At 38.9% G+C, this 15,306-nt stretch overlaps 1 protein-coding gene across 1 annotated transcript in view; it reads left to right on the top strand.

The window, feature by feature from the left end:
• Positions 1-15,306, top strand: part of LOC131131880 (mothers against decapentaplegic homolog 6-like) — a 36,113-nt gene that overhangs the window by 7,695 nt on the left and 13,112 nt on the right. Inside the window, exons 2-4 of the mRNA XM_058076874.1 lie at positions 3,347-4,632; positions 6,951-7,004; positions 8,296-8,355. Coding sequence (XP_057932857.1) covers positions 4,002-4,632; positions 6,951-7,004; positions 8,296-8,355 — 745 coding nt within the window. The 5' untranslated portion in view covers positions 3,347-4,001. The remainder of the gene's footprint in view (positions 1-3,346; positions 4,633-6,950; positions 7,005-8,295; positions 8,356-15,306) is intronic.

Below are 15,306 nucleotides of genomic sequence, written 5' to 3'. Positions count from 1 at the left end.
GAGAAACTAATAATATCTATTTATTATCCGAACTGTGGATACTGAACACGCAGATGTTACATGCATTGTTAGCCCCCACATGCTAGCTGTGTTTCGCTAACGCACAGATGGTATGTGCATTGTTAGCCTCCACATGCTAGCTGTTTTTCGCTAATGCACAAATGTTACGTGTATTGTTAGCCCCAACAGGCCAGCAGTTTTTCGCTAACGCACAGATGGTAAGTGCATTGTTAGCCTCCACATGCTAGCTGTTTTTTGCTAACGCACAGACGATACGTGCATTGTTAGCCCCAACAGGCCAGCAGTTTTTCGCTAACGCACAGATGGTAAGTGCATTGTTAGCCTCCACATGCTAGCTGTTTTTCGCTAATGCACAGACATTACGTGCATTGTTAGCCCCAACAGGCCAGCTGTTTTTCGCTAACGCACAGATGGTATGTGCATTGTTAGCCTCCACATGCTAGCTGTTTTTCGCTAATGCACAGACGTTACGTGCACTGTTAGCCCCAACAGGCCAGCTGTTTTTCGCTAACGCACAGATGGTAGGTGCATTGTTAGCCTCCACATGCTAGCTGTTTTTCGCTAACGCATAGACGATATGTGCATTGTTAGCCCCAACAGGCCAGCTGTTTTTTGCTAACGCACAGATGGTATGTGCATTGTTAGCCCCCACATGCTAGCTGTTTTTTGCTAACGCACAGATGGTACGTGCATTGTAACCCCCCACATGCTAGCTGTTTTACTCTTAGCGCACAGATGTTGCGAGCATTGTTAGCCCCCGCGTGCTAGCTGTTTTACTCTAATGCAGATGGTACGTGCATTGTTACCTCCACATGCTAGCTGTTTTTCTCTTAATGCACAGACGTTGCGAGCATTGTTAGCCCCCACATGCTAGCTGTTTTTCCGCTAACGCACAGACGGTGAGTTTATTGTTAGCCCCCACACGTCTTGTCTTGTTATTAATACAACATATGAGTCCAACTGTGTTTTTAATGTATTTTTTCAATCACAAATAATCATTCCTGTTTAGTATCCTATTAGCTAGCTTAATAATTAGCCAACAGGAACCGGACGTTACGTCAGTGACATCTATGATGACTTTCAAAAATGTAAACACGTTTTTATAGCTATACAAATGTACTTGAACATGTGTAAAAGAGATGTACATGCATATAAATTATAAATGAACATTGAAGATGACTTTAGCGTCATTGAAGACATCCCAAAGACGCTATGTGGCAGCGAGATCAACCACCATCAACTTCCTCTTTTCACTCATCAACAATCACGTCTTCAATGAAGGTAAAAATACCCTTATTTGTCCATTTAACTATTCTAATTGTTTCCTACATGTAAAAAAATATCAATGTAACACGATAAAATAGTGCATGCTTTCTGTCAATATTATTAACATTATGTTGAATATTGTCGTTGTTTGATGCTAAACTGCATTACATCATCCTGGGAGGGCGACATTTAAGATGCATTTCGCTGTTGAATAGGAGCCTTTCTTAAAGCAAGATGTTCTTTCCGATTGAAGCAAAGCAGGATGCTAGGACTTTTTAAGAGTTGAGAAACTTGAAACCCTGTTTGCGCAACAATCAGTACGTCTCCTTGCCGCCAAAGTGTCTAGACTGGCACATGATGACAGGAATCAACCAATGGCAGACGAGCTGTCCTCTCCGGGGGGCGGGGAGAGGAAAAGGGGAAAGAGAGAGAGAGAAGCTCCAAAATAAAAGCAGTGCTTTGACAGGTTCCTGTAGCTCTGACTTTAATTTGGTAATTATGCTTATAAAATAACATTTGAAAATAATAATAAATACAACAGTGAAAAGACAAAGACTTTAGACTAAAAATATTTTACTAACAATAACAATAAAAAATGATTCTCACCACGTGGCCCAATGTTTGGACATCCCTGCCATACCGCGCTTAAAGGCTTTTATTCCGAAAATATGTACGGAAGTAGGGAGCTGTTATTGTGCCTGACTTGACGATCCCTGCTGACTGCTACTGTATGCGTGTTCGGTGTGGGCAATACTGCACAAGTTTGTATCGCTACCGATACCAAGTCAATGCAGATCCAGTATTGCGAATACCGATACCGATACTATTTTTACTTGCTTTGTTAGTACGTTTGTTAAAGTATTCTGTCTGTAATTTATTAATCATGATTATGATCGGAATAAAACATAAGAAAAAACACTTAAATGATAAATATAATTAGAAAATAAATAGAAAACTTAAATAGAAATATTTAATCTTCAAACCGCGCGCAGACCTCACAGCTCGAAGACCAGGGTTCAATTCCACCCTCGGCCATCTCTGTGTGGAGTTTGCATGTTCTCCCCGTGCATGCGTGGATTTTCTCCGGGTACTCCGGTTTCCTCCGACATTCCAAAAAACATGCTAGGTTAATTAGCGACTCCAAATTGTCCATAGGTATGAATGTGAGTGTGAATGGTTGTTTGTCTATATGTGGCCTGTGAATGGCTGGCTCGCCCGAAGACCGCTGGGATAGGCTCCAGCATCCCCCGCGACCCTCGTGAGGAAAAAGCGGTAGAAAATGTTAGAAAAAATATTTGATACATTTCAGGCCGAGTGGTTAGGACACAGTCCACACAGCTAGGAGACCCGAGTTCAATTCCACCCTCGGCCATCTCTGTGTGGAGTTTGCATGTTCTCCCCGTGGGTTTTCTCCGGGTACTCCGGTTTCCTCCCACATTCCAAAAAACATGCTAGGTTAATTAGTGACTCCAAATTGTCCATAGGTATGAATGTGAGTGTGAATGGTTGTTTGTCTATATGTGCCCTGTGATTGGCTGGCGACTAGTCCAGACAGCTGGGATAGGCTCCAGCATCCCTTGCGACCCTCGTGAGGAAAAAGCGGTAGAAAATGTTAGAAAAAATATTTGATACATTTCAGGCCGAGTGGTTAGGACACAGTCCACACAACTAGGAGACCCGAGTTCGATTCCACCTTCGGCCATCTCTGTGTGGAGTTTGCATGTTTCCTCCCACATTCCAAAAAAAAACATGCTAGGTTAATTAGCGACTCCAAATTGTCCATAGGTATGAATGTGAGTGTGAATGGTTGTTTGTCTATTGTGCCCTGTGATTGGCTGGCGACTAGTCCAGACAGCTGGGATAGGCTCCAGCATCCCCCTGTGACCCTCGTGAGGAAAAAGCGGTAGAAAATGAATGAATGAATGAATTAATTAACAACAATGCAATTAAAAAACATTAATAAATATTTGTGTAAATTTACAAAAATAAAAGATATATATATTTAGAAACGTGTGTGTGTGTGTGTATTTAAATATATTTATCATTTGTTTGTCAACAGAAACACATACAGAAGAGAACTGAAAAAATATCGAAATGATCACGTGTTGGATTGACCTACAAGGATATCGACACCAGTGATGTCTGGATCGACCCGCCTCCCTCTGCTTGTTTGGTGTGTGTGTGTGTGTGTGTGTGTGTGTGAGGAGAAGTTGCATGCAGAGTGAAGAGAAGCAGCTCCGTTGAAAAGAACGGAAGTCATCCTAAAAAAAAAGTTGTTCTCCTGTGCCGTTTTATCTTGGGACCTTTTAGCAAGGATCATTACGGGATTTCCGTCTCATCCGGATTTACTTGACGGAAGTTTTTTTTTTTTTTTCCTCCATGGATGTCGGGTTCCTCCTCAAAGCAGGAGGCGAGGATCTCCTGGCAGCTTCTCGGATGTTCTCCTTCACACGTTGAGATGCTGTAAGCGAGTCACTATGCGTGGAGACGAAGCGTCGGGATAGCGTGCATGGTTCCCGCGGAGCCCCCACTCCCCTCTCTCCCCCGTGACTGAACGCTCTCTCATGCCGCTGAGGTCGACCACCCCGGGCTGCGCACGGTGTGCGCACCGCGCGCCATCCACACGTCTCGGGCGAAGAGTCTAAATCCATGCGGTACCCTCCGAGAACCGGACGGGACCGACACGACTCATCCAGGACGGTCTAGGTTGTCGTATGTTCCGGTCGAGACGCTCCGGACTTGTACGGCGACTGTGGAGAAGCCGTGCGGTCACCCGGAGCGATGGAAGCAGCCGAGGCGAGGGAGGATGTCCGTGTGGCTCACAGCCGCGAAGAAAGCAGCAGGGGCCGGTGACACGCGTCGGGGGCCCCGCTGCGGGGGAAGCCGGGGACTCTGCGGAGGAAGCGGAGCAAGCTGACGATGACCCGGAGGTCATGTGCGCCTCGGGTCGCGGAGTGGAAGATGTTGACGGTCGTACGGTGACGTGTTGTTTATTTGGGGACCTCAGACCTCGGACCCCCCCAAAAGACAACTGTGAGTGTGGCCTACTGAATATTGCTCATGCTTTTTTGAAAAAACTCCCGGAGAGAAGTCTGGATGTGTTGCTGAAGGCTGTGGAGTCCAGAGGCGGGGTAGCCGGCGAGTGCGTCATGGTGCCCGGCGCTGAGCTACGGTTCGGGGCTCACCACGTCTCATCTCAGTACCTCCTGTGTCGGATGTACCGGTGGAGAGACCTGCCGCCTTCGGCCCGTCTCAAAGCGCTTAGCCACTGCCAGAGCTTCGGTGGTCTGGACGGCGTGGAGGTGTGCTGCAACCCGTACCACTACAGCCGTTTGTGTGGGCCAGGTAATGCATCAGTCAATCATATATCCATCTACCGACATCTGCCGGTTGCGGTATATTGATCGGTCCATCAGGTCTTTGGGTGGTCTGTCTGTCCAACTAGCTATCCGTCTACCTATCTACCTACCTACCGACTATCTACCTATCTAGCCTGTGTCTATGGTTCCGATTGTCGGCCGGTCAGTCCATCCATCCACCGACCTACCGACCTACATTAGTGTGTGTTTGTGTGCCCGACCATCTGTCAATCAGTCAGTCTGTCTAGCCCATCTATTGACCTACCCTACCCTACATCTGTGTCTGTCTGTCCATTGTCTATCCACCTACCTTCCTTCCTACCTACCTACCTACCGACCTTTCTACCTACCTATATATGCGTCTATCCACCGACCGATCTGTTGGTCCACCTATTCGATTGCCTGTTGATCAGTCGGTCCATCCATCCATTGATCATTCATTCATCCATCCATCCATCCATCCATCCATCCATCCATCCATCCATCCATCCATCCATCCACCTACCTAAGTGTTTGTAAGTCTACCTACCTACCTCCAGACCTTCCTACCTACCTACCGATCTATATCTGTCTGTTCATCTATTTGATTGTCTGTTGGTCAGTCGATCCATCCACCCATCCATCCATCCATCCATCCATCCACCTACCTAAGTCCTTGTCTCTAAGTCTACCTACCTACCTACAGACCTTCTTACCTACCTACCGATCTACATCTGTCTGTCCATCTATTTGATTGTCTGTTGGTCAGTCGATCCATCCATCCATTCATCCATCCATCCATCCACCTACCTACCTAAGTCTTTGTAAGTCTACCTACCTACCGACCTTCTTACCTACCTATATATGTGTCTATCCACCAACCGATCTACATCTGTCTGTCCATCTATTTGATTGTCTGTTGGTCAGTCCATCCATCCATCCACCCATCTACCTTCCTAAGTCTGTGTCTGTAAGTCTACCTACCGATCTACCTACCGACCTTCCTACCTACCTATATATGTGTCTATCCACCTACCGATCTACATCTGTCTGTCCATCTATTTGATTGTCTGTTGGTCAGTCCATCCATCCATTCATCCATCCACCTACCTAAGTCTTTGTAAGTCTACCTACCTACCGACCTTCCTACCTACCTATATATGTGTCTATCTACCTACCGATCTACATCTGTCTGTCCATCTATTCGATTGTCTGTTGGTCAGTCCATCCATCCATCCATCCATCCATCCATCCATCCACCCATCCATCCATCTACCTACCTAAGAGTTTGTCTGTAAGTCTACCTACCTACCTACCTGGATGGATGGACCTGCCTGTCCATCAGTCCATCCATCGGTCCGCCCGTCTGTCCATCTCTCCATCCATTCTCTCAGGGTTATCCATCCTGGATACCTGAATGCGGCCTCCGTGTCACATTGTAAAAATACAATTATTAGTCATAAAACATATTTTTAAAATCGAAATGTTGATGCTGGTAACACAAAGCTGACATACAGGCACTTTTTGTCTTGAAATGTATATAACATGTTATCATATTGGATTGGTTGGAGCCTATTTTTGAAATGAAAATATTTGGTAAATATTTTGGGTGGGGGTGAGTGGTGGGAGTGACTGCCCAAAGTGCCTTGAAGGCACCATCAGACCTAATAACAATGACATAGCGTACCATCCACAGCGTATAGATCTTATGTTGATGAATGACCTAAACAGGATAAATAGCACACTATTCTATTTCATTCTTCAGTAAATCCTCTAAGAATGAGTCTCAAGATGAGAATCGACTCAAAACCAGCAACCACAGCCGATATTTTTATTGCCTTTTATAACTCGCCGTATATAAAAAAAACGATTGAAAGAGTTGCAGACGGTTTGAAACGTGCACAAAAAAGCGGCCATATAATCCCACTGAAGGTCGTTCTCAAGTTGCAAGAGGCTCTGGTTTTTTTCTCTCTCTGTGTCTCTGACAAGGAGGTCCTCCTCTTGTTATTTAGGTGAAGGAGTGCCGATAATATACAGTTTGCATAGCGCTGGCGCCAGACTGACTCGCTGGGTATCTTGACTGAGGACTCGGCAATTACTGCCTCTGCTCTTAAAGGGGCCGCGCGCTGCGTGTCAGCACTGAAGGGATAGAGCTTGCAACTGCAAGAGTTTTTTGTTTTTGCACTTTTTGTGAGGCTGCAGAGACGGTAGAATAAAAAAAAATACAGAAGTATTATAACTCGGGGGAAATACACCAGTTTCTGATTAAGCCTGTTGTAGCCTTTTTAATGTGTGTGCGTTTTTTTTTTGTTTTTTTTTTCCCAGAGTCACCTCCTCCCCCGTACTCTGTGTCCCATTCAGATGAACGCAAGCCACTGGGTGAGTTTGACCGAGTCACATGACAAAGCAGGTGTCTCCATCTTTGAGTCAGACTTCATGGATGATCGATTAAATATGGTAAAAAATAGGTAAAAAAAACATACACAAGTCGCTCTGGAGTATAAGTCACACAAGGCCAAAAATGCATAATTAGGTAAAAAAAACATACATAAGTCGCTCTGGAGTATAAGTCACACAAGGCCAAAAATACATAATTAGGTAAAAAAAACATACATAAGTCGCTATGGAGTATAAGTCACACAAGGCCAAAAATGCATAATTAGGTAGAAAAAAAAACATACATAAGTCGCTCTGGAGTATAAGTCACATTAGGCCAAAAATGCATAATAAGGTTAAAAAACATATATAAGTTGCACTGGAGTGTAAGTCACAAAAGGTCAAAAATGCATAATTAGGTTGAAAAAAAACATACATAAGTCGCTCTGGAGTATAAGTCACATAAGGCCAAAAATGCATAATTAGGTTAAAAAACATACATAAGTTGCTTAGGTAAAAAAAACAAACATACATAAGTCGCTCTGGAGTATAAGTCACACAAGGCCAAAAATGCATAATTAGGTTAAAAACATACATAAGTTGCTTAGGTAAAAAAAAAACATACATAAGTCGCTCTGGAGTATAAGTCACACAAGGCCAAAAATGCATAATTAGGTTAAAAAACATACATAAGTTGCTTAGGTAAAAAAAAAACATACATAAGTCGCTCTGGAGTATAAGTCACACAAGGCCAAAAATGCATAATTAGGTAAAAAAAAACATACATAAGTTGCTTTGGAGTATAAGTCACACATGGCCAAAAATGCATAATTAGGTAAAACAAAAACATACAAAAAAACATACATAAGTCGCTTTGGAGTATGCATAATTATGTTAAAAAAACATATATAAGTCGCTCTGGAGTATAAGTCACACAAGGCCAAAAATGCATAATTAGGTAAAAAAAAAAATATACCTAAGTTTGATGATTAATGAGATGACACTATTGACCTACATTGAATATGTATATATGTTCCATGAATTAGTTTTTTTAAATAATTAATTTAATTAATTAAATGTAATAATTATGTTAATCAACAATTCAAAAGTGATGGCTGATTTTGAGTTTAATTTTCAATAAATTTTTATTTATTGTTACTTTTGTAAGTTTCAAGTGATTTCAGTGAGAATTTGGGGGGTTTTCTTTCGTAGTATTGATGACTGTGTATGTGAAATATATAAACCAGAGTGTGAGGTCTCACAACTTTTTTTTTTTTTTTTTTTGCTTTTCCAGACTCTCCTCTGTCTTACACTGAAACTCCGCCCCCCCTCATCACGCCAGTAGCCTACACAGGTGAGCATGACGCGGTAGTTTTTTTTTAATGTTGTGTGTTTTTGCATATACCTCCCATGCAAAAAAGTACTAGTTTCAGACACGTATGCACATAAGTAAAACTGCACCCCCCCGCGCCCCCCTCCCGACATGGAGTAATAAATTATAACGGTGTTGCAATGCTACGCCTTCCTTCCTATTTTGTAAGGCTGTGACGATAACCCCCCCCAAATCCTGCAGCATAAAGCGTCTATTGTCAGCAAGGCATGATGGGGGCCTTTGTGGGTGTCTGGGGTCTCTCACTATACTGATGCTGCAAAAGTAGCCTTCCACCCCCCCATTTGGTCCCCGTCTCTCTTTTCCTCTCTCCACCACAGCCAAATATTTCATTGCAATAAGATCCCCATGCATACACCCAATCCCCTTTGCCGGGCCAAGCACCCATCCCCCCCCCCTTCTTTCTTCCCTCAAATCCCTCCATTCCTCTCGGCAATTGAGCGGTGGAAAGAGACTTGTATTTTGAGGGTGGAGGGGTGTGTGTGTGTGTGTGTGTGTGATGTGGCTTAGGTGTAGAATTTGAGTGTGTATATGTGGAAAAAAAGGGGGGGAAGCTTAAGGTTGCGCTCGGACAGGAAACAGCCCCCCCCTCTAGATGATGAAACTGGAGCTTTATTTGTTTTAAGTGCTGAGGTCGGCTGCAGAGGTCCCGTGTAGTATTTTGAAAAAAAAATACTCAAAAAAACTTCATCACGCATATCTGGAGGAAGGTGATGAAAGATGAAGGGGGGATCTATGAAGTACACATCCCAGACGCGGCGGTTGATGTACAGTCTGATGTACTCATCACCGTGTTTTGTCGAGGGCGTCCGACGCCGCCTGTTGCTGGATCCCCGCGGACCGTGGACGTGGAGCTGCTTTTATGTGGATTTGGACTAGATACAGTATTTGCGTCTCCTCCGGTGTCCTGTCACACGGAATATTCGGAAGTAAAGCGTAGTTCATTACTGTTACTTTTCACGTGTTTCTTCAAATGCTGTTTTCAGGACCCCGAAAATGGGGTCACAGACCCACCGATAATTATCATGAGGGAATTATGCTGACATACTGATCGCTCACTTGTAAACAAACATTCGCTTTTCTCGTGGAAAAAAAAAGTTCGCCAGACTTCCTTGGCGTCACAAGGGCTGCTCAGAACGTGTGCCCGAATACAGTGCACCTTGCTGGGCCATGCCAGGTGGCTCCATGCCCCCTCTATACTCTGGTTCTCCTGACCTACGTAGCATCACGCAGGCTACACGGAGCGTGTTTACGAATACAGTGCACCTAGCGAGTTGATAATATTTTATAAATTGTGAATTTGAGATGTGGGTATTTACTGGAAAAAGTCGGGAAAATAAATCTGCATCCACGGTACAAATATTTAGAAAATACATTTCTTATTGCAGTTTTCTTCCTTGAATTGTGTTCTAAATTATTAGATTTTTTTAAAGCAAAAATTTGCAAATCGGGGTGACACCACTCAGCTACTCCAGGTAGACAGTAGACTCGTTTTTTTATATTTTTTATGAAAATAAAAGCCATGCCAAAATGTCGTGTTGCTGCTGGATGTTCACAGCATCCCAGTGATACTATACGTTTTTATTTTGTCATGTCTTTATATTCTTGTAAATGTATGACTTAATTCTTGTATATTTTTGACTTTTTTGTCAAATTTATTTATGAGAAAAAAGTCATAATATTACAGGAATAAAGTTGAACTATTAAAAAAAATTGCGTCATACATAAATTTACAATTTTATTCTTGGAAATGTTCTCGTGAATAAATTGACGATAAAAGTTGTAAATATACGAGAATAATGTCGGACATTTACAAGAATAAAGTTGTAAGTTTACGAGAAAAAAATGTGTAATATTACAAGAATAAAGTCGAAAATGTACGAGAACAAAGTCGTAATGTTTACGCGTCGTGTCGCATGTAAATTTACGACTTTGGTCTCAGTTATGACTTTATTCTCGTACATTTTCGACTTTATTCTCGTAAATTTAGGACTGTATTCTTATATATTTACAACTTTTTTCGTCAATTTATTCATACGAAAAGTCATAAATTTACAAGAATAAAGTCGAAAATGTACCTCCTAACTTTACAGGACTAAAGTCGTAAATTTACATGCGACACGACACGTAACATTACGACTTTGTTCTCGTACATTTTCGACTTTATTCTTGTAATATTGCACACTTTTTTCTAGTAAACTTACGACTTTTCGCATTAAGAAATTGACGAAAAAAGTTGTAAATATATAAGAATACAGTCTTAACTTTACAAGATTAAAGTTGTAAATTTAATTGCGACGCGACACGTAAAATGACAACTTTTTTCGTCAATTTATTCATGCTAAAAGTCATAAATTTACGAGAATAAAGTCGAAAATGTACGAGAATAAAGTCATAACTTTACAAGACTAAAGTCGTAAATTTACATGCGACATGACACGTAACATTACGACTTTGTTCTATAAGAATACAGTCCTGACTTTACTAAAGTCGGACATTTATGAGACTAAAGTCGTACATTTACGAGAAAAATACTTGTCAATTTAGGACTTCTCGCATGAATAAATTGATTAAAGTTAGGACTGTATTCTTATATATTTACAACTTTTTTCGTGAATTTATGAACAGGAAAAGTCGTAAGTTTACTAGAAAAAAATGTGCAATATTACAAGAATAAAGTCGAAAATGTACGAGAACAAAGTCGTATTGTTACGTGTCGTGTTGCATGTAAATTTACGATATGCATTACACAAAAGCAGTCATAAATCTATGTGGGAAAAAAACTCCGAAATTTACAAAAAAAAATACTTTACTAAAGTCGGACATTTATGAGACTAAAGTCGTACATTTACGAGAAAAATACTTGTCAATTTAGGACTTCTCGCATGAATAAATTGATTAAAGTTAGGACTGTATTCTTATATATTTACAATTTTTTTCGTCAATTTATTCACGCGAAAAGTCGTAAGTTTACTAGAAAAAAATGTGCAATATTACAAGAATAAAGTCGAAAATGTACGAGAACAAAGTCGTAATGTTATGTGTCGTGTCGCATGTAAATTTACGAAAAAACACAGAAATTTACAAAAAAATTACTTTACTAAAGTCGTACATTTACGAGAAAAATACTTGTAAATTTAGGACTTCAAAAAGTATTTTTTTGTAAATTTCAGAGTTTTTTCCACATAGATTTATGACTGCTTTTGTGTAATTTTCATAAAGTTATGACTTTCTCTCGTAAATGTAGACGTTTTTTTTCTTATGAATTACTACTTTATTCTCTAAAATCTACGATTTTATGAGGTATTAGGTGGCCCCTAATACTCGATGGTACTTATACCACATGTGAGTTTGAAGGTGAATTTGACACTTCCAACCAACAAGTGTTGTTTTTGGAGGAAGTGAAAGGAAAGGAGTGGACTACGTGTCATTGTTTTCAAGGTGAACCACTGATTGTGGGCCTGGAGACATAAGCAGAGCGAGATCAGTTTTCTTACAGACATGCTGTGTGCGTGTGCATGTGTGTGTGTGTGTGGTCTTGGCTCCCTATGCCCCCCCCTCCCTATACTCCACTCCACCCCACCGCTCCTTGTGGAGCCAAGAGTTGGAATGGAAAGAGCAAACATGTCAAATCTGCATCCACGATACAAATATTTAAAAAATATATTTCTGATTGCGGTTTTCTTCCTTGAATTGTGTTCTAAATTGTTCGATTTTTTTTAAGAAAAAATTTGCAAATTGGGGTGACACCACTCAGCTACTCCAGGTAGACGGTAGACTTGGTTCTGTATATTTTTTTCATTAAAAATAAAAGCCATGCCAAAATGTCGTGTTGCTGCTGGATGTTCACAGCATCCCAGTGATACTGTACTGTTTTATTTTGTCATGTCTTTATATTCTTGGAAATGTACGACTTAATTCTTGTATATTTTTGACTTTTTTGTCAGTTTATTTATGAGAAAAAATTCATAATATTATAAAGGAATAAAGTTGAAATATTAAAAAAAAAAATTACGTCATACATAAATTTACAATTTTATTCTTGGAAATGTTCACATGAATAAATTGACGATAAAAGTCGTAAATATACGAGAATAAAGTGTGTAATATTACAAGAATAAAGTCGAAAATGGAAAATGTACGAAAATGTAAGTCGTAATGTTACGCGTCGTGTCACATGTAAATTTACGACTTAAATACTTTACTAAAGTCGTACATTTACGAGAAAAATACTTGTAAATTTATGACTTTCGCATGAATAAATTGATTAAAGTTAGGACTGTATTCTTATATATTTACAACTTTTTTCGTCAATTTATTAATGTGAAAAGTCGTAAGTTTACTCGAAGAAAATGTGCAATATTACAAGAATAAAGTCGAAAATGTACGAGAACAAAGTCGTAATGTTACGCGTCGTGTCACATGTAAATTTACGACTTTGGTCTTGTAAAGTTATGACTTTATTCTCGTACATTTTCGACTTTATTCTCGTAAATTTAAGACTTTTCGCATTAATAAATTGCCGAAAAAAGTTGTAAATATACGAGAATAAAGTTGTAATGTTACGTGTCGTGTCGCAATTAAATTTACAACTTTAATCTTGTAAAGTTAGGACTGTATTGTTATATATTTACTACTTTTTTTGTCAATTTATTAATGCGAAAAGTCGTAAGTTTACGCGAAAAAAATGTGCAATATTACAAGAATAAAGTCGAAAATGTACGAGAACAAAGTCGTAATGTTACGCGTCGTGTCGCATGTAAATTTACGACTTTGGTCTTGTAAAGTTATGACTTTATTCTCGTACATTTTCGACTTTATTCTCGTAAATTTAAGACTTTTCGCATTAATAAATTGCCGAAAAAAGTTGTAAATATACGAGAATAAAGTTGTAATGTTACGTGTCGCTTCGCAATTAAAATTACAACTTTAATCTTGTAAAGTTAGGACTGTATTCTTATATATTTACTACTTTTTTTGTCAATTTATTAATGCGAAAAGTCGTAAGTTTACAAGAAAAAAATGTGCAATATTACAAGAATAAAGTCGAAAATGTACGAGAACAAAGTCGTAATGTTACGCGTCTTGTTGCATGTAAATTTACGACTTTTCGAATTAATAAATTGACGAAAAAAGTTGTAAATATATAAGAATACAGTCCTAACTTTAATCAATTTATTCACGGTAGAAGTCATAAATTGACAAGTATTTTTCTCGTAAATGTACAACTTTAGTCTCATAAATGTCCGACTTTAGTTAAGTATTTTTTTTTTACATTTCTGAGTTTATACATACCTTTAGTGCTAGCCTTCCATGTTGCCTTCAAAACTACGGCAATGCTGGACAAAGGACACTTTTTTGTCGATTTCTGGGACTTTCACATTGAGCTGCTTATTGTCAGTGTGTGTGTGTGTGTGTGTGTGTGTGCGTGTACAAGAGAGGAATTTGTGCCATGACTTAGTGATAAGATCGTTGCAGTGCGCTCAATAGGGGTCCTATCAGGACAAACACGCACAAGCATGCATTGACTTTCTCAGACTTCGGAGTCTCTCATAACCAAATTTAGAATTTTATTAGTAGAATATTCAGGATTATTTCGTGTAATCTGTGTCCGTTTGCGTCCCGCTGCTGTTTTTTTTTTTTTTTTGGCTCATGGCACATTCTAAAAAGATAATTGAACAAGAAAACAACAGGAAAAACAGAAACATGAACAGTAATATTGCAAGAATAAAGTCTAAATATTTATAAAGTTGTCATTTTTTGAAAATGAAGTGGCGGGAAAAAAAGCAACAGTTGTAATTTTATGATTTTAATATTTTCAAAATATTTAGAGAAATAAATCAGATTCTAAAAAGAAAAGGTTGGAATTTTACAAGGAAAAATAAGGTCATATTATTAGCATGGAATTGAAATTTTAAAAACATTTTTTTTAATCGTAATATAAGAAACAAAAAAAACTAAACACATTTTTGGAAAACTATGTTGGAGAAAAAATATTATAATATTGTATATTAATAAAATATTTTATTTATTTTATTTATTTTATTTATTTTATTTATTTTATTTATTTTATTTATTTTTTATTTTATTTTTTATTATTTTTATATATTAATATTATGAGAATAAAAATATAGAATAGAACAATTTAATTAAAATAAAATAGAAACAAAAAAACTAAACACATTTTTGGAACACTATGTTGGAGAAAAAAATATTATAATATTTTATATTAATAAAATATTTTGATTTATTTTATTTTATTTATATATTATATTTATATATTAATATTATGAGAATAAAAATACAGAATAGAAAAAATTTAATAAAATCAAATAGAAAAAAATATACATATTATTAATGCTATTTCTTAAAAATCGGAACATGAGAAAAAACAAAAAAGTGACGTTGGAGAAGAAATTTTCTCTTAAAATATTAAGAGAAAAATTGTGGGAAAAAAAGTCAAACAAGAATAAACGTATAATATGACAAAATGACGAAATAATCGTAATATAAGAAACAAACAAAACAAAATACTTTTCTTATGATCATACTGTAGTTTTTATGATAACATCCAAATATTACAAGAAAATTAAAATGAAAGTCTCTTTCCTGTCAATCTCTTTGACAGTCCCGCCCCCCGGGGGCGGACGGGGTGGACCCCCTATTTGAGAAGCACAGAATTAGATGCAGACAACGAAGAAGACCTCAGCTATCCCACCATGATAAACTGACGCTGTTTCCATGGTCTTGGTGTTAGAATAAGTCGGGGGTGTGGAGGGGGGGGGGGGTGTTGCTACTTCCTGCGGCCGAGCTCCTGTGCACTTATTGCGACTCCAGTGTTGCTCGGCGGCTTGTTTCTGTTTCTGTAAGCCGATGAAGGCATCAGTGTAACAATGGCGTCTGCCCTCACTGCAG

This window comes from Doryrhamphus excisus, chromosome 7, assembly GCF_030265055.1.
Source record: "Doryrhamphus excisus isolate RoL2022-K1 chromosome 7, RoL_Dexc_1.0, whole genome shotgun sequence".
In the NCBI taxonomy this organism is placed as follows: Eukaryota; Metazoa; Chordata; class Actinopteri; order Syngnathiformes; family Syngnathidae; genus Doryrhamphus; species Doryrhamphus excisus.
This window is presented reverse-complemented; position numbering and strand designations above follow the sequence as displayed.